Source organism: Gorilla gorilla, chromosome 5, assembly GCF_029281585.2.
Source record: "Gorilla gorilla gorilla isolate KB3781 chromosome 5, NHGRI_mGorGor1-v2.1_pri, whole genome shotgun sequence".
Lineage (NCBI taxonomy): Eukaryota > Metazoa > Chordata > Mammalia > Primates > Hominidae > Gorilla > Gorilla gorilla.
The window spans coordinates 147,714,661-147,737,665 of record NC_073229.2 but is presented as its reverse complement, the minus strand read 5'-3'; the positions used below and the strand labels follow the sequence as shown (position 1 = coordinate 147,737,665).

General features: G+C 33.2%; 1 protein-coding gene across 49 annotated transcripts in view; it reads left to right on the top strand.

Moving 5' to 3' along the window:
* Nucleotides 1-23,005, top strand: part of TRDN (triadin) — a 419,844-nt gene that overhangs the window by 84,256 nt on the left and 312,583 nt on the right. For 48 of the 49 annotated variants that reach the window (XM_031012505.2, XM_055391701.2, XM_055391743.2 and 45 more), the window contains exons 3-5: nucleotides 4,036-4,194; nucleotides 5,280-5,312; nucleotides 22,075-22,134. In XM_031012505.2, the coding sequence (XP_030868365.2) occupies nucleotides 4,036-4,194; nucleotides 5,280-5,312; nucleotides 22,075-22,134 (252 nt within the window). The remainder of the gene's footprint in view (nucleotides 1-4,035; nucleotides 4,195-5,279; nucleotides 5,313-22,074; nucleotides 22,135-23,005) is intronic. The other variant, XM_055391722.2, reaches the window with a different exon arrangement.

The following is a 23,005-nucleotide window of genomic DNA, read 5'->3' as shown; positions in this document are numbered from 1 at the left end:
AGAGTTTAAATTTTCAAAATTAATGCAAAAATATATAATGAAGAAAATATCAACATTTTAAACAAAGGCAGAATGATTATTACTGTTTCTCCTTTTGTTTCAATATAGTTGGCACAGCACTGGGTAGGAAGCTTGAACTTGAATGCTATCAGTCTGAACTCAAAACCCAAGCTTGTAACCATTGTGTGCTGATGTTTCTCAAGATATGAAAAATAAAGAAGGGTCAAATATTACCTACAGACTCTAAGACTGATGGCCAAAGATAACAGTGAAACTGTGGACTTGATTTTTTAGAAGGGAAGCAGAGAAAATGATTATTTTTCTTGTATAGTCCCATTTAGAAACTTAAGTACGTGCATAGTTTAGCTTCAAAACCAGAGGACAAATAAAAATCTTATTTAAACTTTTCTTGGCCTCTCTTGTCTCTCTTGGCACTCTTTCATCAGTGCCAAGAATCCAATTACTGACCACGAGTAACCTAAAGCAGTTTTCCCAGCATTCAGTGGTATATTTTTCTGGAAAAAACCTTGGATACAATTAAGAATGACTTGAACACTGAGAAACATTTCTTATCTCATATAACAGAAGTGCTGAAGGTAGAGTGATTTCAACATTGGATACTTCAAGGCCTTAGCAATGTCATCGTGGACTCATTTTTTTTTTCCAGTTTTAATCCTTGCCTTTCTCAAAGAGCCAGCTACTGTTCTCATGGTTACAAGATGACTGAAGCAGCTGCAAGCTTTTTTATTCCCATGCAGTAAAGTCTTTGTTCTTCCTTTTAAGAGCAAGAAAACCCCTTCAAAAATCTCCCCACCCAAAATGAGACCCTAGAATCAATTGTGAATTTATGTTTTTTGTTTAACAGCATATAGCACAATAGTTAAGAATCTTGTTTTGGTGGCCTAAAATGGGTGTAAAATGTGGCTCCATCACTTACTATGTAACCTGAGGCATCTTATTTAAATTATCTGTGCCTTAGTTTGCCTATGTTTTTAAAAAAGGTATAAAATAATATACCTATGTCATTGGGTTATTGAGAAGAAAATGTGAATTAATACCTGTAAAGTTTTTATAATGGTGTCTGACTATTATTTTTAAGATGATTCTCACAGTCATGTATATAATTAAACTTAGGGAAACATGAAAGCTAAGAAAATACAATTACCTAAGTATCTCCTTAAAAAAAGACATAAATAAAAGTTTTAGTTTGCGTTGAATAATATTTTTTCCATTGATATGATCTGGATTTGGATGTGAGGTCTGAAAGACAGAATAAGAATCAACCTCAGGACTACTGTCTTATTTAACTGTGTGTGTGTGTGTATTTAGGTTTTGGAAGAAGTGGTCCACATGGCTGAAAATCAGAAAATCAGAAGCTGATCTCAAGCTAGCAATGATAACTTCATAAAAATAGCATGCTTTGACAATTTTAGAACCAGTCAATATATATATATCTGCAAAATACATACAGTGCATTTAAGCATAAGGATAATTAAACTGATCCCAATTTTGTTGGATTTTATTGCTAAGCTCTTCAGTTAACACTTAGAAAGAAGGGAAATGGAGAAATAGTCTCAATCTATTCTCATCATAAAAATCTCATTTGCAGATTTTTCCATTAGGTATAAAATATACCACTGCTAAAAATGCCTTTAATGGTGCCAGAACAATCCAGTTCCTTACATATGATTCTTTTAAAATCCTCAATTGCAATTATAAAATTCCATTTCATTTCCTTTGTCTAAGGTTTAATCTCACCATTCAAGCGACCATTTCTTGCTCACATGAAACTCTCTGGAGTGTAGTAAAATGGGGTGCAAAGAGTGAAAGTACATTATCAATGAATCATGGAGACAGGCTTCCCAGAAAGCAGCATTTTATTCCTGGGGTCACTGAATGGTCTGTGTGCTCCACGAATCCCTCAGAATGGAATATAAAATTAAAAATTTCCCCAGAAATCCTCTCTTTCATATAATTTTTCCCCTCTCTATGAGATCTTCCCATCAGTATAAACCATGGGATATTCTTCCTATTTGAACAATGGTAAAAACAGAAAAACTCACTATGATCCTAGTTCCTCTTCTAGTATTACTCAATCTCTGTCACATGCATAAAAATATACTCACTGCCTCCAAATTTTTCTATTTTGTCTTGAATGCACTGCACTGAAATTGCTCTTTGAAGGTCATGAGTGACATCCTCATCATCCAATCCAAAGGTCCATTCTCAGTCTTCAACTTTCTTGACCTATCCATAGCATTTTCCAGTTGATCACTCTGTCCTCCTCAAAAACAATGTATTAACCTGGTATCTGGTGCATTACACTTTCTTGGTTCCTTCTCCCTCTCTCTTTCTTGCTCACTCCTGCTCTGCCTGTCACTCACTCTGTCATCTCCCCTCTGAATCCATTGTTGGCTCCTCCCTATCTCTCTGACTTATCTCCCTGACATTTGTTAAAGTGTCTCTGGGTCAACTTCCTTGGTGATCTCACTCATTGTTATGGCTTTGATACCTTCTGTCTTCCGTTGGATTCTGAAGTTTCTGTTTTCAGTTAGAGCTTCTCTTTTGTAAATCACGTTGCATTATACAAATGTCTACATCTTGATGTAAGTATCTAATAGGCAACCCAAATTTTGAAAGTCTAAAACTCAGCTACTTTTCTACTCCCAACCCCACCCGCACCCAACAAGAATCTTGTTTCTCCCCAGTCCTCCCCCAGCTCAGAGCATTTCCTTCCTTCATTCTAGTTTCTCACACCAAAAACTTAGAAGTTATCCTGGATTTCTATCTTTCACATCACAGCCACACTGGAAGCATCTACTATTAATTCTGTCATTGAAATACATTCAGAATCTGATTGCATCTCACCACACACACTGTTACCACCCTGATAGAAATCATGATCATCTTTCTCTTGGATTATTTCAGTTGGCTTCATAGTCATCTCCCTGTTCCCAGCCTGGCACCCTTTCAATCTTCAACACAGTAAAGGAAGTCAAATCACTTCATCTTTCTGCTCAAATCTTCCAATGACTTACTATGTCAGTCACAGTAAAAGCCTAATTAGATGTACTTAACCTTTAGGTAGTATAATACATTGATATAATTCTCATCTCTTAAATACATTAAAGAGAGAAGAATCTCTGAAAAGCTAAAATAGTTTTTAAAATTAAGGAAAACACAGCTCTAAAATTTAATTACAGCTTGATAAAAAATCAGATGCAATTTATACCATATTTCTAGATAGATCACCTCTGTAATCACATCCTAAAGGCTATGCTTGCCTCTTCAGAGCAGTTTTCATATGATTGGAAGAAAATTTAGGAAATCCCTAATCTATTTGCTTGCATTTTTTATGATTCAATCTTTCATTTAGCAAACATTTTATATCTCCTAGGACATAGAAAAGGGAAGACTTATAGATTCTATCCATTGAAGTTACTAGCAGTTCAAATACTTTTTTATTTCATGTACAGGGATGACTAACAGATAAATCCAATCTATTCCAACTAGAGCTTGATATGATCACTAACTTGACTATTCCAGATTCTTCCTGTGGTATCACAAATTAGAATAAATGGGCCTATCAGTCTTAATTTAGCCACAACTACCTTAGTCAACTTGCAGAACTTGTTATTTGTCTGAAAACTTACAGAGTCATCTTTTCTATAATGCTGTCCCATACAATATGTGCTGAAATTATTTCTTCCATTCCTGAACATCCATAACATAGGGTTTATTTGCACTCTGGGTAACATAAATACACATTATTTTAATTCATTCCTAATTTTTTTCCAGTGCTAACTCTTATTTGGATTATAAACTTCCCAAGGGCATTTTCTTTCTTGGCATGCATGCATATTATAGCAAGATAAAGTTTCTATTTCTGAGCAAAAAATTGTAGCCAGGAGATATTTAGAATGTTGAAATTGACATATTCTTTTTGTCAAAAGAACAAATCAGTAAAAACAGCTTTTCTTAAGTTATTTGGAAATGATCACTAATTTTTTCTTTTTTTTTTTAAATTACTTTTAGCAAGCTCTATTGCCAAGATTGGCTCAGATCCTTTAAAACTGGTACGTGATGCTGTGGAGGAAACCACGGACTGGATCTATGGCTTCTTTTCTTTGTTATCTGACATCATCTCATCTGAAGATGAAGAAGATGATGATGGTGACGAAGATACTCATAAAGGTACAAAGAACATAGAGATATATCTAACTGCTAGGAGCAACATTAAATATGTATTATAGTGGCTTGCCTCAGTTTAAATTCAAATGAGCACTTGGGTCAAGCTAAACCAAAATGAATACACTTCTGACTGCTAAAAGCATATCAACAGGCTGCCAAACACAGTAAATTGTTCTTCATTTGATTTTCATCTTATAGCTTATCTACCATTATGGCAAAGATGTCAAAATTAAATGTTAATATTAATGTATCATTACAGCAAAGAGAGTCACATTATGCACTGCTATAAAACCACAATACAAACTCACATTTATATGCTTCTTTGGAAAAAACAGTTATTTTTCAAGTTTATCTCTAGGAAGATTAAAATAAAAACAGTAAAACTAAAAATACATATAAGTGTTTTATACACATATGTCATATTTATAGTCAAATAGCAGAAAGCAATCTTATTAAAAGTACAATCTAAAGAGTAAATTTATTGGACCAAATGGTGGTGTAGAATAGAAGGACACATTCTAAATGTCCTAACAATTATGCAGCTAACCTATGTGCTCTCTCATATATATTAATGAATAAAAGGAAATAGCCAACTCAAACCACATAAAAACTGCCATTGAATGAGTATGAAAAGAACAAAGCACTGTGATTCCATCTATTAGATAACACTTTTTAGGGTCAGTCTTAGTAATCAGAAATCATGTATTCAGCCTTGACTACCAGGAAAGCTTTTATTATTAGAGTATTTTTATAACTTTTCCTGAATTTATATTTGTTTTGGCCCCAGTAAGAGTTCAACATGAACAATAGAGAATTGAAATTAACATGATATATAACCTATAATGTATAATTTGGATCACTGCCACAATTTTATTGAATTCATAAAAACGAAACAATCTTATATAAATGTATATAAACAAACTTTATACTTAAAAACTGGAATTTGGGAAGCAAAGTAATGTAAAGACTATGATTGTTAAAACTAATAGATTTTTTTAAATAAACAAAGAAGAGGGGAAAATAATGATGTCATATTATTCTATGCTAAAATATTTTCTAATATTGTTTTTCTTTTAATCTTGGTCTAGGAGAAATAGATGAGCCTCCCTTGAGAAAAAAAGGTTAGTTGTTTTCACCTTTGATAATAATTATTTTTATCTTATGGTAATATTGGTTTTCAGCATGGTTCAAATATATTTTACTTATTTTAATATAAATGTTTTGTTTAACAATTAGGTCAAGATTTATAGTCAGAAAAAAAATACTCAATTTCTTTTCCAATGAAGGTGATCTCACTGTTTTTCTGTTGATTACTTTTTAAATGCCTTATTCAGTAGATTTGTATGGATTCATTTATACACAGACCAATATGAGCTGGAATTTGAGGAATGAGGGGAGAATTCTGTAGCCTTAGAAATGGCCCAGAAAATGACACCCATGATTTATTCTCACCATGGTCAGATTTATTTATTTTAAATTTTTATTCTTATTCTTTTCCTTTTAATTTTTTTGCCATCATTATTTTGCATGTTAGGTGATGACTATGGGCCAGGACAACAAGACGGTGAGGGACATAACAGTGTAGGAGGCAAAGGCATATCCAGTTGGTATGTGTGATGTGTCACTGTCATGGAGTGGAGTTACCTGGATGTGCCTGGATGTGCTGTAGAGGAATTACTTGCAGGAATAGATAAGGTGACTGAGTGAAGTGGTCACAATCTGAATGATAAGAACGATAAACCTAGGACAAAGGAGGACAGCAATGGGACAGGAATTTCAGAAGACAGGGATTTTGACAGGAAGGGGTAGGAACTGCATCTGGAAGGGGCACTGGGGAGCAGGTAGTACCATCTTGAGGTACATTTGTTGTGAGAAAACAGCCAAATATTCAAGCCAGACTTAAAACAATTGCAGTGTTTTAGTTACTGCTACACATAGGCAGGCTGTTGAGGGTTTACCCAGGAAGATAACCCTGGCTTCTGTTGCTCTCTCCTAATACCTACTGTGGATTCAAACAATGGGATCTAAACTTACAGTTTCAGCCTTCCCTGAGAAAATGATGACTACCCCACACTATCTGGGGTAAAATCCACTTAGTGTATGTTAAATTAGAAACTTTGGATTTGTAACTTACGCAGCAAAAAAGAGCTAAGCCAGTCAAACTCAACTATGGCAAAGGCATCCAGAAATGAAAGTGTTTATAAAGCTCTGTGAGGAGAAAGGAAGGGTTTATACACCTGCAAATCCAGAATGAGAACTCAAGTACTCAAGACAGACTTCAGCCATCAAATTCAGGTTTAGAGATTCTAGATCTGTCTATAAACTTCAAGAGATTTATAGCTGATTTCCCATAGAGAGTGAACATAGTCAAACTTTAAGTGAGTTATTAGTCATTATCTGGAAATAACAGCTTATGCACGTTTATTTTCATTGGAAATGGAAGAAGGGAAAACAGATAAATAATGTTTGCTCATTTATACTTATAAACTGAATTCCATAAGACTATTATAAAGCCATATTTTTCATAAATTGATATTTACTATTTAATAAAAAATATTTTCTTTTGATTTAAATTTTTCTTTGAAATTATTTTAAAATTAAGCTTCATATAGTAATTAGTATAAACTGCAAATTCATACAAAGCTGTTTTACTATTGTTTCTTAAATTATTTCCTTGATTCAGCAAATCAAATTTTTGCCAGAAAAACTATTAAATAGTTGTTTAGGGTACTTTTAAAAATGTTAGAAATGTTTATTAGTCAAAAATAGTCTAAGGGATATATGTCCTTCAACACATGTGCACTAATGTCCTTAAAGATTACATACTCAAAATTAGGAGAATTGACTTTAAATCACCTGAATATATTTTCTTAATAGTATTATTCACAAAGTTACATGAAAAAAATTGTCATTTAAGTAAAAATCTCAGATGCTCTATCTTGGGTACAGAGGCTATGTAATAATAAACCTTAGTTGAAAGTGAATTCAAGAAGATCTATTTCATTGTAATTATTATTTTTTATGTGTAAGCTTTTCTTTCATGGAAGTATAGAAGCAATGAGAGCTTTAAAGCAGTAGGTAATATTTTATAAAACATTTATAATACATATTCTACATTTTAAGTATACTTTTAACATTATTATTAGGGGAGAAATTCTATAAATTATTCTTGTCTTATAAGTTATTTTACTCATGTTTACATTTACAAATGTTGGTTTAAGAAGGAATTTGGGGGCAATGTAGAATGATAGTCTTTTAAAACATTTGATTTTTACACATCTAAATGACTCTTCATTAATACCCTTCTAAATTCATATATATTCAATAATATTTAGTCATTTTATATTGCCTAAATTATCAGGCTGTAGCATTTTTTTATTCAACTGCCCTATATCTACCTAAAACATTTTATTTGAATACACTTAGTTTTATTTGTTGAGTTATTGCTATTCTTAACAAAATAAAAATTCGGCCAGTTTGTTATTTATGGTTGAAGTTTGCAGTTTTTAATTTGATATGGAATAATGGTGTAGTCGACTAATCTCAGGGTTGCAGTATTGATTATTAAACAGATTATTAATATGGATGAAATATTTGATTCTGCTAGCCTGTGGAATCTGTTGTTATATATAAATATAGCTTCAGGGTATTACATGTAGTACCTAGTGTCTTTGTATTCTTCATGCATATTTTTCAACTTGTCAAAATTTTAAAATACTGAGTTCTATTACTAAACACTTCATGATGAGACCCCAAGGCACTGAATCTTTAGAAAATACTATATTTTATTACATAGTTGTCTAAAAATTATAACCATGAAAACCAAATACTATCATAAATCACATTTTCTGAAAAAATTATTTGTTGTGTATAGTGATATACTTTGCACATCTGGAAGTGTGCTTTTAAGCAATATTTTTCACACCAGGGTATACATCATGGATCTGTTAGCACCTCACTTTCTAAGGGGTATAAAAGTGCAGAGAGATTTAAAGGAATTGAATGTCATTTGAATGTTTTCCTAAAATTGATCTGCTTGAGAGCATGCCCGGTTTACAACCGTACTATTTCCACTTCAAATATAAATAAATTTGTTGTTGGTTCTTTGTGGTATTCAACGTTACTTGGAAGGAGACAAAAAAATTAAGTAACATTGCCCTAATAAGATTGTGTGTGTGTGTGTGTGTGTGTGTGTGTGTGTGTGTGTGTGTGTACAGATGTGCATAAGGCTTCTCAATACTTGTATCTTTAAAAGTAAAATATAGGGTTAGATTTATTGATGAACGCTGTCTCATTCTAACTGTAAAATATATTAATCCACAGATAGGTGATTTTAAAACTCCATTCACTAGATGGCATTCTAAAAAAAATTCATTTTTCAGGTTTAATAATAACTTATGAAGATTTGCAATATATTAACCTTTAGATTCTTAGATTCTTATAGTCTAAAGGTTAATATATTACAGGATGTGAAATCACAGAATATGGAGGAAATTTAAAATTTTCAATATGTACACTTTTTTCCTTAGAGAATCATAATGTAGCTCTTGGGTAAAATTTTTGTGAGAGAGGTGGAATGAAAATATGAATTCAAAGAGAAAAGAGAAAGATGAAAACCTTCCAAATGTTAAGAAATAATTTTTTGATAAATATTTTAAGTTGATAATGACATCTAAAAATATTATAGTGTTTGGAGTCCATCAACTCAGTTTTTAAAAGGGATATGGCAACTTTATTTTTAAATGTCAACATTTACAATAATCTATAAATTATATCACTTGTAATCCTTCAACTTATGATGAAAAATTTTAGAACTTGTAGGAAGGGATGCAGAGTTTAGCAAAATTTCTAAGAAATATAAAAGGGAAAAAATTGAGCATGATTGTAATAGAAAATAAACATTTTGCTTTCTGGGTAACTCCTAGGTTTCTGAGTGAGAGCAAAGCACAGAGGTCTAAGATTCACGATGGTACAACGTATATCCTTAGCTAATCACTAATACAGAATTCGGACATGTTTTATGCCTTCTGGGATTAAACTCAATCAACAAATGTATTTTTCAATTAATCTTTTTCAAGTGTTTTCTATGAGCCAAGCAATGAGCTGGTGGAAGAGAACATGTACTATTTGCTTACCACATTCCCAAAGACTAATGATGAACATTTATTAAATAAAATAATAAATGACGGTAATGGAGTTTTGATGTGGTATTGCTAGCATCAGGATCAATGCAACATGTTATTTTATAGCTTACGTAATTGCAAAGGTGTAAAAGATCACCTTACTTAGTAAAATGTCCTGCAAATACCACAGTTAAAAATTTAATGAATACATGATCAAATAAGGCAGTAAATAAGATAGAATAGTTGGGGCATTGTATATTTGATAAAGAAGAGGGTAAATCTTTATATGATGTTATCATTAATAAATTGAACTGAAAGCATATGAAAATATGAATAATAGTAATGATATCTATTTTTTAGAAATATAAATTAATTTTAATTCCCTTAATTATTCATAAAGACCCAAAGTTAAAGTTAAAACCAGGGCCAGACGCAGTGACAGACAGACACACACATACACACACACACACGCAAACATGCACACACTCAGAGAGAAAGAAAAAGGGAGGGAGAGAAAGAGAGAGAGCGAAAACCCAAAAGTCTTAAAGCAAAGTTAAATAATATGTGTTTTTTCAGCATAGGTATCTTAGTGTTTTTCTCTATGTTCAAAAATAAAATACTGGTTTATTAGTGGTTTATTTTACTAATAAAATACTGGTACTAACACTTTTAAGTGCAACTTAACAGATGCACCTATCTCTACCTCCTTTTTACAGTTTATTCTCACTTAAACCTCCATCTATAATATATCTGTATATAAGAATAATCATTACAGCATTTATATCCTTTGGAATATGTAATTTTAGAAGATAATAATAGGCTCCTAACAAGGAATTAGGTTTTGTAATGTCTTTTCCTGACATCTAGCTTTAAAGTTAGGAAAGAATAATTGTAGTCATTCAGAGTTATGCACATTTAGTTTTTTGGACAGGAGAAACTGATCTTTAATTTTAGGAGCATGGTGGCCTTATGGGCTATAGGTTTACCTCTTGCCTTAGAGGAAAACACCAGAAGCCAATCTACATTATGTTTAATTTCCTTTCTTGCTAACTACTTGCTCTTTGAAATAAGAAATTGTCCTTAAGGATAAGCTAGACCCAATATAGAGGATGATGTTCTATGAGATTGTACTTGATGCATGTCAATGGCAGAGGAAGAGATTCCTCACTTACAGCAAAACAAATTACAATTCCCCCTATAGTCGCATGTTTAAATTTCCCTAAAGCTCTGCAAGTTGAAAAGAGCTGCCTGGTAAATTTTAACTCAGTTCTTTCACTGTGTATTTTTCTTACTTTATTACAATCCACAATAGCTCTTGCAGTCTGAGCGAATGAGAAAGAGCCAGAAAATTTAAGCATCATAAATATTCAAGACTTTAGGATTAGGCCATTCAGAAGGTTGTATCGTGTCATCGGGAGTAAGATGGATAGACGTATGTGTGTCAGAGCTTTCATTGCATCCATCTTTGCCAGCAGATTCAGTGGTTTACACCAGGCTGAACATTAAGTGTCTGAAAAATACGGTGCATGAAAAAAGGAAGGAGAATGGAAAGATGACTAAACTTGTTAAAATTCATAGCCTCAGAATATTGGTTACTAGGTAGCCCTAGTAACATTGTTAAGTATACATTTATCTTTGGACGTCTCCTCTAAATAAATCTAGATCAAAGCTCATCTCCATAACTGCACCATTGCATATCGCTCTCAGGCTGCATGAGGAGCTTAGAGCTTTATCTTCTGCCTATCTTTCCCAAGCATGGAGCAGACCTGTGATGGGGGTGAGAGGGGGACAAAGCCCAGAGAGAATAGACAGTAGGTGTGGAGGTTGGCTCAAAATGAAAAAGGCTGAGGAGGGCGAGGTCAAAGGAGATTTAGGATCGAGTCACTTCTCCAGGTAGTTGCTAAGGAGTAAACTCTGAGCCCACTGACTCAGGCAACTGTAGTACTTCGTGCTACTAAAAGAGCTCATCTTTGTTAACGCACGCAAACTGACCCAGGATGAAACAAATAATGGTGGGTCAAACCAGAGCCTGAATTAACAGGCCAAGGAAAGCAAGAGATCAGGTTTTGGTGCCAACATCAGAAGGAATTAAAAGAGTCTCTGAGGCAACTCAACTCAGGCCCAGCCATTTTATGTAGTTCCTCTTGGAGCAAGAATAATTTCATTGGTGTTATATTTCTACCTGTACCTAAGATGAGTAATAGAGAAAAGGATGTGAGGAGGAAGCTGTTAGGTCTAATGTATTTCAGAATACAGTTATTCTAAAATAATACCTCTGCAGTTCTGTATGTTTCCTGTTTCAAATTCAAGAGAAACTAATGTGCTAGTTGAATGCAGATGGCTTAAAGCTTTACCTATTTTAAATTATAGATTTTCATTTAGAAAGGGTCTGTTGAAAAATAAAATAAACAACAACAACAAAAAGCATAACAGAAGCCTTACCAATGCTTCTCAACTCTGTGTGTCAGATTAAAGTGATGTCTTAATTAGAACTCTTTTGCTTGTGAGAGACCAAAATCCAATTCACACTGGCGGTGGCTCACGCCTGTAATCCCAGCACTTTGGGAGGCCAAGGCGGGCGGATCACGAGGTCAGGAAATGGAGGCCATCCTGGCTAACAAGGTGAAACCCCGTCTTTACCAAAAATACAAAAAATTAGCCGGGCGTCGTGGCGGGCGCTTGTAGTCCCAGCTACTCGGAGGCTGAGGCAGGAGAATGGCGTGAAGCCAGGAGGCGGAGCCTGTGGTGAGCCCAGATGGCGCCACTGCACTCCAGCCTGGGTGACAGAGCGAGACTCTTGTCTCAAACAAACAAACAAAAAAACACTTTTTCTGTTCAAGTGATTGAAAGGCATATATAGAGTTGGCTTCTGAAATGACTTGATATAGTTTTTTTTTTTTAATCATGTTATTAGTAAATCCTCTTTCTTCACTTCTGGAACCTGCTTTCCTTCCTCTGTTTCATTTGATTCAGTCGCAGGCAGGCTTTTCTCTCCTAGCAGCTATTATGGGGACCAGAAAGTTGAGGCCAAAATTATCTTACTTTAGCAGCTCAGTAGAAGAGCCTGTTCTCTTCCTCAATGCCTCTGCGAAAGCATCTGGTTCACTCCCATTAATCTGGATTTAGTAGCATATCCTTGTTGGAGACAATCAGTTGGACAGAGAGATGAAATATGCACTTTATCAAGGCCTATGAAATGGGCCCCCACCCTTGGAAATGAAGGGTGGGTTAGCATGGGGAAAAAAGTGGTTCCCAAAATTAAGAGGAATATTATCAGGAATACTGGATTCTAGCAGGAAAGCCACAAATGTCTACATCATCTAATTTTTGTTTCTAATTCAGAATTCTAGATTACCTCCCATCTCCGATTTGCTAAATAACAATCTGTAGGGGTCAAGCCTTAAATAGTTGAATTTTTAAAATCTCCACAATGGTATTCTAACTCACAATCAGAGTGAGAGCCATTGCAACCCAAAAGAGTAATGCTATAAATAGGGAATTTTATGCATCCTGAGGCCAGTGAGTTAGACAGTCAAGGATAAGTGAATAACTGCATAATTTGTTTACACACAATGACTAATGTATATAAATCTACTGTTAACAAAATCCCAAAACATGAATGATAGGATGCAAACTAAGTTAATATATATATCACTGTCGCATTGACCTAAGCCATTGGAATAACTATTCATAGTTGATGCTCATCATCTAAACATATCAAAATTTTAAACATGACAGATAAGCTTGAATGAATGCAACAAGGAGGTATTGGTATTGTTTCCCTTTCTGCTGTTAACCAGCTATGGCCAAGTCACTTCAGTGGCTCTCAGTTCTCACACCTGTAAAACAAAACTGCCAGATTTACTGATGTCCAGGTCTTTTCTAGCTATGATATTTTACGATTCTATGATTAAATTGTGATGCCATACATTGATAATTTTATCAAGAGTTTCATCTGGACTAGAGCTTTGAAATTCAAAGCATGGCCCGTGGACCAGCAATGTTAGCATCATATGGGACCTATTTAGAAATGCAGAATCTAGGCTCCATCTAGACATAATGAATTAAAATCTGCCTTTTAAGATCCCTAATGACTCTTATGCACATTAAAATTTGAGAAACATTGATCAAGACAGTAGTTTCACTTTGGACTGTGGTTCTGAAATTACCTGAGAGTTTATTTAAATTGTAGATCTCTAAAAATTTCCTTGCCATGAGAGACAAATTAATAACATTTGAGTAGTAGCTCAGGAATATGTTTTAAAATCTCCCCAGATAATTCTCATGTACAGACACATCGGTCTTATCTAGCACATCATCAAATATGAAACACGCTAATACAGCCAAAATCTTATTCAAATCTCCAAATCTGCAAACTTCACCATTGATAATCTATAAAAGGTATTATTTGCAATCATTTGTACTACTGTCTGGTTTATGTACACATGGGAAATGATATCTCATTTATAGATGGAGAAAATAAAATTCGAAGAGAAAAAATGAATTAACCTGAGATAACAAATTTAATGGCAAAAATGAGATTAGGTAGATATCATCTTAGTATATTTATTTTGAAAATTTTTAAGGATCATTAGTATACAGTGTTGAATCTATTATTTTTTCTGGAAAAAGTTCAGCTTATCTTACCAAGTAATCAAACACGATAAAATAAAGATCCAAAATAATTTACCTTTATGGGCTTCAACATCTCTGAAAGAAACTGTTCTTAATATCTTCTTATCACTGTATCTGGAGTGGTTGCCCATTAAGTCATACACATACTAGGTGCTTCAAGGGGGAGAGAGTATTCCTTTCTATAGTCTTCATTAATGGTGAGTAGTACGCTTTCCCCAGAAATATTTGTTTACCAATGAAACATAAAAAGTTTTAGAAAATCAAAGAATATACAGATATCTACAGATAATCTGGAATATTTATCTAAAATATTAATAATTCAGCAAACAGCTGTGTTTGGCATTATTTAATTAGCCACTAAATAGATAACAAGATTTGCTTGTTCATCTGTTACAATTAATCTGTTGTGCTCTAATAACAATTGGCAGATTCTTATAAAGATTCTATGTTTAAGTGAATAAATAATTTGTTTTTTTAATATTAAAATGGGAAATAATGTAAGAAGGCATTTTATTTTATCTGGTGCTTGTGAGGTATCTAGAGAAAACATAATGAGAGGCATTCTTTGAAATACACAACGCTTATAATAATTTAGTAAACAGAATTGTCATCTTAAAAGAATCAGGATGATTGCCTTGATGACAGAGATTATTCTTTTAACTTCTTGAATCTGTCATTTGAAAATCTTCAATTGATAACATTCTGAATTTATTAACAGTTTGCCATATTAATAGAGAAAAATTGCATGCTTTAAACTGGCCATGTAAGTCTTAGACAAAATTACAAACTATCTGTCTACTCAACAGCAAGATTTGGTATAATCATAAGTAGATAAAAACTATCATAAGCAAAACACATGTAATATAACAAAACAATTTAGAAATACGTCACTACAAAATCAGCTCATTCATAGGAATCACTGATACAATCTATTTTCACTGATTTTTGTTCCATTGGTTGCTGCTACTACCAGCCTTCTCATTTTGAATACCTGTGGCTGTTCTTCCCAGTTACATATGGAAGTTGAGCTCCGAGAGTCTGGGGAAAATGTATTGACCTGATGATTACCATTGGCACTGTGGTAGACATAGACCTTATGTAACATTTTGACAGAATTAAATGGCCTCATGAGGAGGAAGAGAAACTAATGAAGTGAATCTTCACTTGGAGTTTGGTGAAGTTTTAGAGATTACACCCTTTGAGTAATTGTATGTTCCTATGGGACATTCAGCACACGTCATGAGAACAAGAAAATTCTCCATTATACTTGAAAACTCTAACTTGGACTACCAAGAGGATCATTAAAATCTATCCTTGTCCTTTCAAATGTCCAGCATAAATATATTTAGTAAATGGCTAAATTTTGTAATTTCTTCATATAGAATACCATAAATATAGAGACAAGTGTTATAAGACAAAATAGAATGTAGATTATCACTGAAATACCCTAATCATTAATAAGGAATGCTAGAGAAATGTAATAATATTAAATCTGCAGAACAAAGGGAATAGAAATTTTAAGTTCCTTCCTTTAAGCTTGGTTTTAAATCTTGCTCTCAGTTTTTTTCTGTTGAAATAGTTATATTTTATTAACATTTTATTATAGGCATAATATACTTACTTATAGTTTATCTAGTTTTTGTATGAGCATCTATAAATTTTGAAATACAGCAATGTTAAAAACATGCTTAATGTCCTTAATATAATTACAGTTTAGCTTTTCAGTGCTCTAGAAAAAACAGTACATGAAAAAAATTTCTGAAATATAAAAAACTTTCAATTGTTGCAGTTGCTTTTCTGTTTTCTCTTTTATTTTTCTATTTATTTTGAGACAGGGTCTTACTCTGTTGCCCAGGTGGAAATGCAGTGTCACCATCATGGCTCACTGCAGCCTCAACCTCCTGGGCTCAAGGGATCCTCCTGTCTCAGCCTCCCAAGTAGCCGGACTACAGTTGTGCACTACCACACCCAGCTCATTTTTATTTATTTATTTATTTATTGTAGAGATGGAGTTTCACCATGTTGCCCAGGTTGGTCTTGAATTCCTGGATTCAAGCAATCTGCCCACCTCAGCTTTCCAAATTGCTGGAATTACAGGTGTGAGATACTGCACCTGGCCAATCGTTGCAGTTTATAAGTACCTTTGGCATATCTTATTTCCACAAGTAGTAAAATCTTGCAACTTTCCCTTGTATTTCTAATAGAAATTTAAAATATTTAGAAATAAAATATTTTTTCAAATTTTCATGTATAATCATTTTAGTAGTTAAATAGTATTTTGAAAGTTGTATCATAAAAAATAAGTAAAATATGATCCATCACCACCTTCTAAAATATGCAAGAATTGATAACTCATAATCATGGTTGAATATTTTTTCAAGTAGTATGCATTTCTCAAGTGGCTAGTATATTCCAGTCATCATGTTAGGCATTGAAAATTTAATGTGGAACAAAATAGACATAATTCTTGCCCTCATCAAATTTAGTTATTTAGTGAGAAAGAGAGACAAATAATAATAATAGCTGGCATTCACATGATGCTTACTTGACACAAATGATGCTCTAAATGTTTTACATTTTAACATATTTTAATCCCCATATAATCCTATCTGGTAGACACTACTGTTAATCTTATTTTATGGATGAGGAAATGAAGTTCACACAGCTAGTAAGTATGGAAATCAGATTTGAATTGAGCAGATTGACTCCAGTGTTAATTAACTTCAACATTAAGCTGTATTTTAATGGATGTCAGAGATGCACATATTTTTGTATAGATCTTTTAATAGTTTTATCTATGTCTACATTTTCCTATCAAAATGCATGATATTTTAATTATATTAGTATACTATAGATTTATAACATCTTTCATATGATGATTATTAAAATAATTAAAATAATTCTTGACAGATCATCAGAATCCTGAAATAAAGAATAATCTAAAAATATGACTAGTTTTTATTTATTCTCAACACCATAATAAATTATTATAACTCCTCCTCTGTTTGGCATTGTACTTTGGAAAAACAGTCTGTGTGAGGAAGATATATTTCATTGCTATCGCCATTGAATGATAAACCATGAAAGTCAGAGTTTAAATTCTCTGAGTTCCTTAATGAAAGAAAGTTGTAAATACATTTAAAGCCCAGTATGATAATGTTTTCTTTGGATTTCAAAAGCTTTTAGTCTTGGAGTGAGAGATGAATAGCGATAAGGATCTAAGAGGAGATACTACTTTTTCCTCCCTTATCTTCACTCATACCTCCGTACCAGCCGCCAGAAAAGTGTTAGGGGAAAGTCAGGAGTAGTAAAAGAAGTAGAAATACACTTCCTACATTCTTTGAAATTAATTTGCGCTTCTCTTAAATCCTTCAGTGCCCTTGAAACCATTACTGACACCGGCAACTTTAGTGGAGTGCTAATTCTTTCTTATTAGGCAAAGCTACCAGTGACTCAGTAGAACAAAGGGATTTCCCTTTGTTGCCTCCTAACACATTAAGATAATTGTAACTTTTTTTTCCATGTCTTTTTCCCTTCTTCCCTTCTCAAAATTCAAATAGAAACTCATACCTTTAAGAATTTATGGGCAGACTCACACCTGGATTAAGATACTTTGACCTCTGTGCTTTCTAAGACACAAAACAATTTTTAAGATTTACCGGTTACAAATATGGCTTATGATTCCAACTAGCATCTGGTGCTGAGACTTAACACCTTTTCAGAGACATTGGACATCCACCTAATTGCAAAGGACATATATGTGGAGGTGAATAATGACTGCCTTGCCTTTCTTCTAAGTCTCTTGTATCCAGGTTTGGTTCAGGTTTAAGTGAACTGGTCCTCAAAAGATGTCATGATGTTTAAGTAAAATTTTATGCTATTACACATTATTTCATGTTATATTAAGTGGAGACATTCACCTATCTTTGCAAATTATTAAATAACCAGAAGCTAGTATTAACATAATATAGAAAACTTAATTTTATTTTAAGATTGTTGGACAATAAATTTCTACCTTTAATGACTCGAATCTTTTAAATTTGATTTTGCAATTTATACAAATATAGCCTTAGCTGGAAAGAGCAATTGAAGGTAACAAATCAGGCATTGCCTCCCTATGAGAAAAATACCTTTCCAAAGTCTAAATTAGTAACATGTTACTGAATTGGACAGGAGCTTGAATAGCATCATTTCCTGGCTAAAGTGTAAGGAGACAGAACTGGCACGCCATGTGGAGGCTTTACTGGATTCTTCTGACATCAGATATCCACAGTCAGTGACACCAGTGATGGAATCCAGTCCCCAAAGAGAACGCAAAGTTGCAATAAAACATGCACAGAAACATTTAATTTCTCCTTAAGTCTGAATCATCAGAAATAATTTTTTGTCTTCCTGGGCAAATAAATGTAGGTGTGTGTATGTCTTTACTAGTTCTGCTGTGTTTTTCCATGCTTGCCTCTGTAGAAATATTAATATTTCAGCTAAAAATAGTTGATAATGTACCTGTAAAACAAAAATCTGCCTATGTAAGTTTGTATACTTTATTGTGAGCTCTAGAGACTTTACTGTGTGTGTATCTTCTTAAAAATGGTTGACCTCTGCTTGCAAAACAACTGCCTGCATCTGCCCACAGCAGTGAGGTTGTCTTAGTTTGTTCTAAGGCTGAAGTGCAGAATCAGGAAAATAAAAAATGAGGCTTTCCCTGTGAGATTGACCTAAGTTGTAGAACTGGGTTGCATCTACTCTGCTTACCATAGAGTAAAAAATAACTGCTCTGAAATAAATTGCCATTTTTTCGGTCTAATTTTCCTTGATTTATTTTTATTTTTGCTTAAGTAAAACTTATTATGAAGCATATCCAACATGCAAGTACTTACCTTTCACTTTAGAGTTACCTCCCCTTCATATATTTGGGAAAGGGAGATAATACATTTACCCTAGCATTTCCCTTCTCCTGAGTGGTGGTCTTGACCCTAGTCTTTGAGATTTGTCTTTATTTTTTTTTTTTTCAGGATGGTCCCTTGCTCATTTCAGTTACTGCTACTACCTAGCACTCATTTCCTTTGTCAGGATATGGCTGAGTACACAAGAGCTAAGAGGAGCAAGGTAGCTCCTGCTAGTACTTCTTTCATCTGTTTTCCAATGTGCAAACTTACACCTACCTTGCAGGAAATCCTCCTATGATCAACAAGGACCATCTTTCTAGTCCCCAAAACCACCACAACTCTGTCCAGTCTTTTCTCCAAAATCTAAGTTAGAGTAGGAGGCTCTGACAGGATTTTTTCAGGCAAGATGGCCTTCAGCTCTGGATTCTATGGAAGAGTCTAACTCACATCTTATTCTCCTGTGTGAGCTCCAGAATCCCTTCTTTATTCTTTTGAATGGTCAGCTGGTATCCGTGGAAGACACACATGTATATGTACACACATATGCACACACCCCTACCTCTAAAAAAAATATTATTCTAAATGACAATTTTAAGGCCTCCCCATTACATGGTGAATGTAGCATTCCATGCAATTTTTCAATTTTAAAAATTTCATGCCATCTCTATATTCCAATTAATACCTACTAGGAGTAAGGAATGATCTCTTAAAGGCAACTCCCTTAGTACATCCAAAGACCAGTCTAAATCTTTGATATTTTACTTGCTTTATGGACCTGAATTAAACAAATCACCAATCTTCTTCATAGCATCTGTTGGCTTGGAGAGGAGGGAGCAAGCAAAACAGTATTGACAGGAGAGAATATCAAGTTTGTTTTTTCAGTTCATTTGAAATCAGTTTGTCTCTGTGGATGACCTAAAGTTTTATAAAGGTCCTTTGCTCCCCCTGGGATTAGACGTGCATTAGACCTGTCTAGTAGTAATATATAGAAGCCACATATGTAATTTAAAATTTTCTAGTAGCCACATTTAAAATAGTAAAAAGAAAAATATAAAACTAATTTTAATAATATATCTTATTGAATTCAATGTATCAGTCAGGGATTAAACAGAGAAGTAGAACCAGTAGAAGATTATGGAGATACTTTTATACTTTTAAAAAATTATTACAAGGAATTGGATTATGCGATTGTGGGAACTGGCCATGCATTTTTGGACCCATATGACAGGAAGTCAGGAAGGGAGGATCACAGGCAAGTTGAGCCTAGAAGCTGTCAACCAAAGTTGTCATTCACAGGCAGAATTTCTCCTTTTGCCCTGGGCAATCTCAGGCCTGTTTTTAAGGCTTTCCAAAGAAATCAGAGAAGCCCATCCAAATTATACAAAATCTGCAAAATCGTCTTACTTAAAGTCAACTAATTAGTGATTTTAATTACATCTGCAATATACCTGCAAGCAACTCTAGGTTAGTATTCAATAAAATAACTTGGGATAATAGATTAGCCAAACTGAGCCAATAATAAAACCATCACACCCAATATGACCAAAATATCATTTCAAAATGTAATTCATATAAAAATTATTAATGAGGTATTTTACTTATATTTTATTCTAAGTTTTCGTAATCTAGTGTACATTTTATACTTACAGCACATCTCAATTTGGATTAACCATATATCATGTCCTTAATATGCACAAATGTCTAGTGGCTACTGCATTGGATAGTATAGGTCTAGACAGTGATAGTGATTACTCTGGTTATCATGTAAGTTTAGAGCAGTGGTTCTCAACTAGGATTCATTTTGCCCTGTAGGAGACATTTGGCAAAGTCTCTGGACATGTTTCATTGTCAAGATCGGGAGGTGGATATGGGGGCTACTGGCATCTAAAAGGTAGAGGCTAGGAATGCTGCTGAATATCCTAAAATGCACAAAATAGCCCCTCCCCAAAATAATGCTTCACCCAATTCAAAATGTCAAAAGTGCTAATGTAAGAAACCCTGCTGTAGAGTAAAATTTGGGGACTAGAGAAGAAATAAACAAAATGGTGAGAGAGACAGGAAGATGGGCATTTCCTATATCATTTGGAGATATTTCCTTACATTTTGGAGAATTGTTTTCAGAGAAAAGAATGAGTGCCTTACCTGTTCATATCTTCATCACCATATTCAAAGTCACAGTTAAGAGTAGATTAGTGATTCTGTAAATAGTAAGGTAACTGATTAATGAGAAAAATTAGGAAGAAAACCTTCACAATGGTGGTTACCTCCTTAACAGGTGAATGAAAGCTAGTAGCTGTCTTTTCTGAAGATATTTAGGGTGTTTCCATGGTTGATCTTAATCTAGTAGACTTTTGGAAAAATTACAAAAATGCAAATGCAGATTTACAAATGGAGAATTTAAAATGTGTACAGTAATTAACACCATCTCAGACTATCTGTGGAACAAAGCTGTGATAAATAAATAAGTAAACCTCATTAGCATTTTTCTAAGAAAAAACATTATATTTAAGATTAAGTCACTTTTCAAAGGTAGTAATCATATTTGTAAACTCTAATCTCAAATTTACTTCTATCCAAATTAACTGTAAATTCAGAATTAATTTCATTTTCTTAGCCTCGGTAATGTATGTATACTGAAGCTAGCAGAAAATTGAATATATTTGCTAAAACCTGATGTTTAGAAAACAACGTACAACTAACTTATTCTATGAAATGTGTCATATCTGCTTGCAGTAATTATTGGTTAAATGTAATGCCAAATGCTGATTATAAACATAGATTAGAGTCAATACTTCTGAGATATATTTCCTATTAGATAGTTGTTACAGTTCATTTCACAAATTCTTAATTTAATATGTAAAAACTAAATCTTCCTAAATCTAAATGACATTCTTATTAAGGATTCTTGATTTGTATTGAGAGTAATTGAAATAAAAATAATTATAGTTTGTGACCAATTTTAGCACTGAAAATGGTGACAACATAGCTCTGTCTATTAAATGTTTAAGCTTTTCCAAATAACCCTAATTTTGAGATAACTCCAGTTTTTCCCTTATTTCAATAAATAAGTGATTTGTTTAGCAATATGTTGCAAAGACTCTTTTAGACTCCAATAAACTTGTTAGTAACTGTATAATAATTTAAACTTTGTGGTAGGTTTATAAAGTTTAGGTCATAGCTATGGCTTAAATTTTATACATTTTCAGAGTTTTAAAATTATAAATTCTATTTTTTCTTAGAAATACACAAAGATAAGACTGAAAAACAAGAGAAACCTGAAAGGAAAATACAAACTAAAGGTAAACATTTCATTTTATGTTTATTCTTCATTTAGATATACATTTTTGTGTATTCATATGGGAGAAAAAATTTCATGTTTAGTGTTTTTGTAACATTTTTGATATTAAATAAGTAAATTTACTCCTCAGTTAATTTCAGTTATAAATGTATAAATAACATAAATAATATTTAATAGTTGAAATCAAAGTAACTTCAAAATGTGTGATAATTTTTAAATTATTTACAATTACTAAGAGAGTAGCTCAAATACATATTGACTTACTGAGGAAATAATTTTTTTTCTTTTAAGAAGTTAATGTAACAAGTCAGAGTTTATTTTTTTTTTACCTGAATTCCTTCTGTCATGCAATATCTTTACAATCTTTGGTGTAGAAATGCAGAGTCATTATATGACCTCATGGCAGAGGTCATGTAAGAAAGCCCCACGGCTTTCCTGCACAGCCTCAAGAGGTAGATGGACAGTGACAACATGATGATTAATATCACTTTCAGCTGAACTGAATCCAGTAATGGCAATCTTGCAGCAGAAGCAAATTAAGAAAGGCCAGCATTGTATTGCTTATCTTATAAGCATAACTTTTCTGTGGGTGACAGAGATAGTCATAAAACTTTAAAGAAACTAATAGGAAGCAAGACATTCAAAAATATACTCTTCTAAGCATGCCCAGGTTCTCCCAATGGTCAGTTTCACATGATTTTGAATGAGCCAGGGCAAAAATAAAGATCTCATAATAACTATATTTGTATAATGCAGACAGAAAATGAGATAATTTATTTCTGAGATAAAAATGGAATTTTATCCAGTATTTACTATGTCATAAACCAGCTAATACAAAATTATCTGTAGTAAATACCACAGTTGCAGATAGT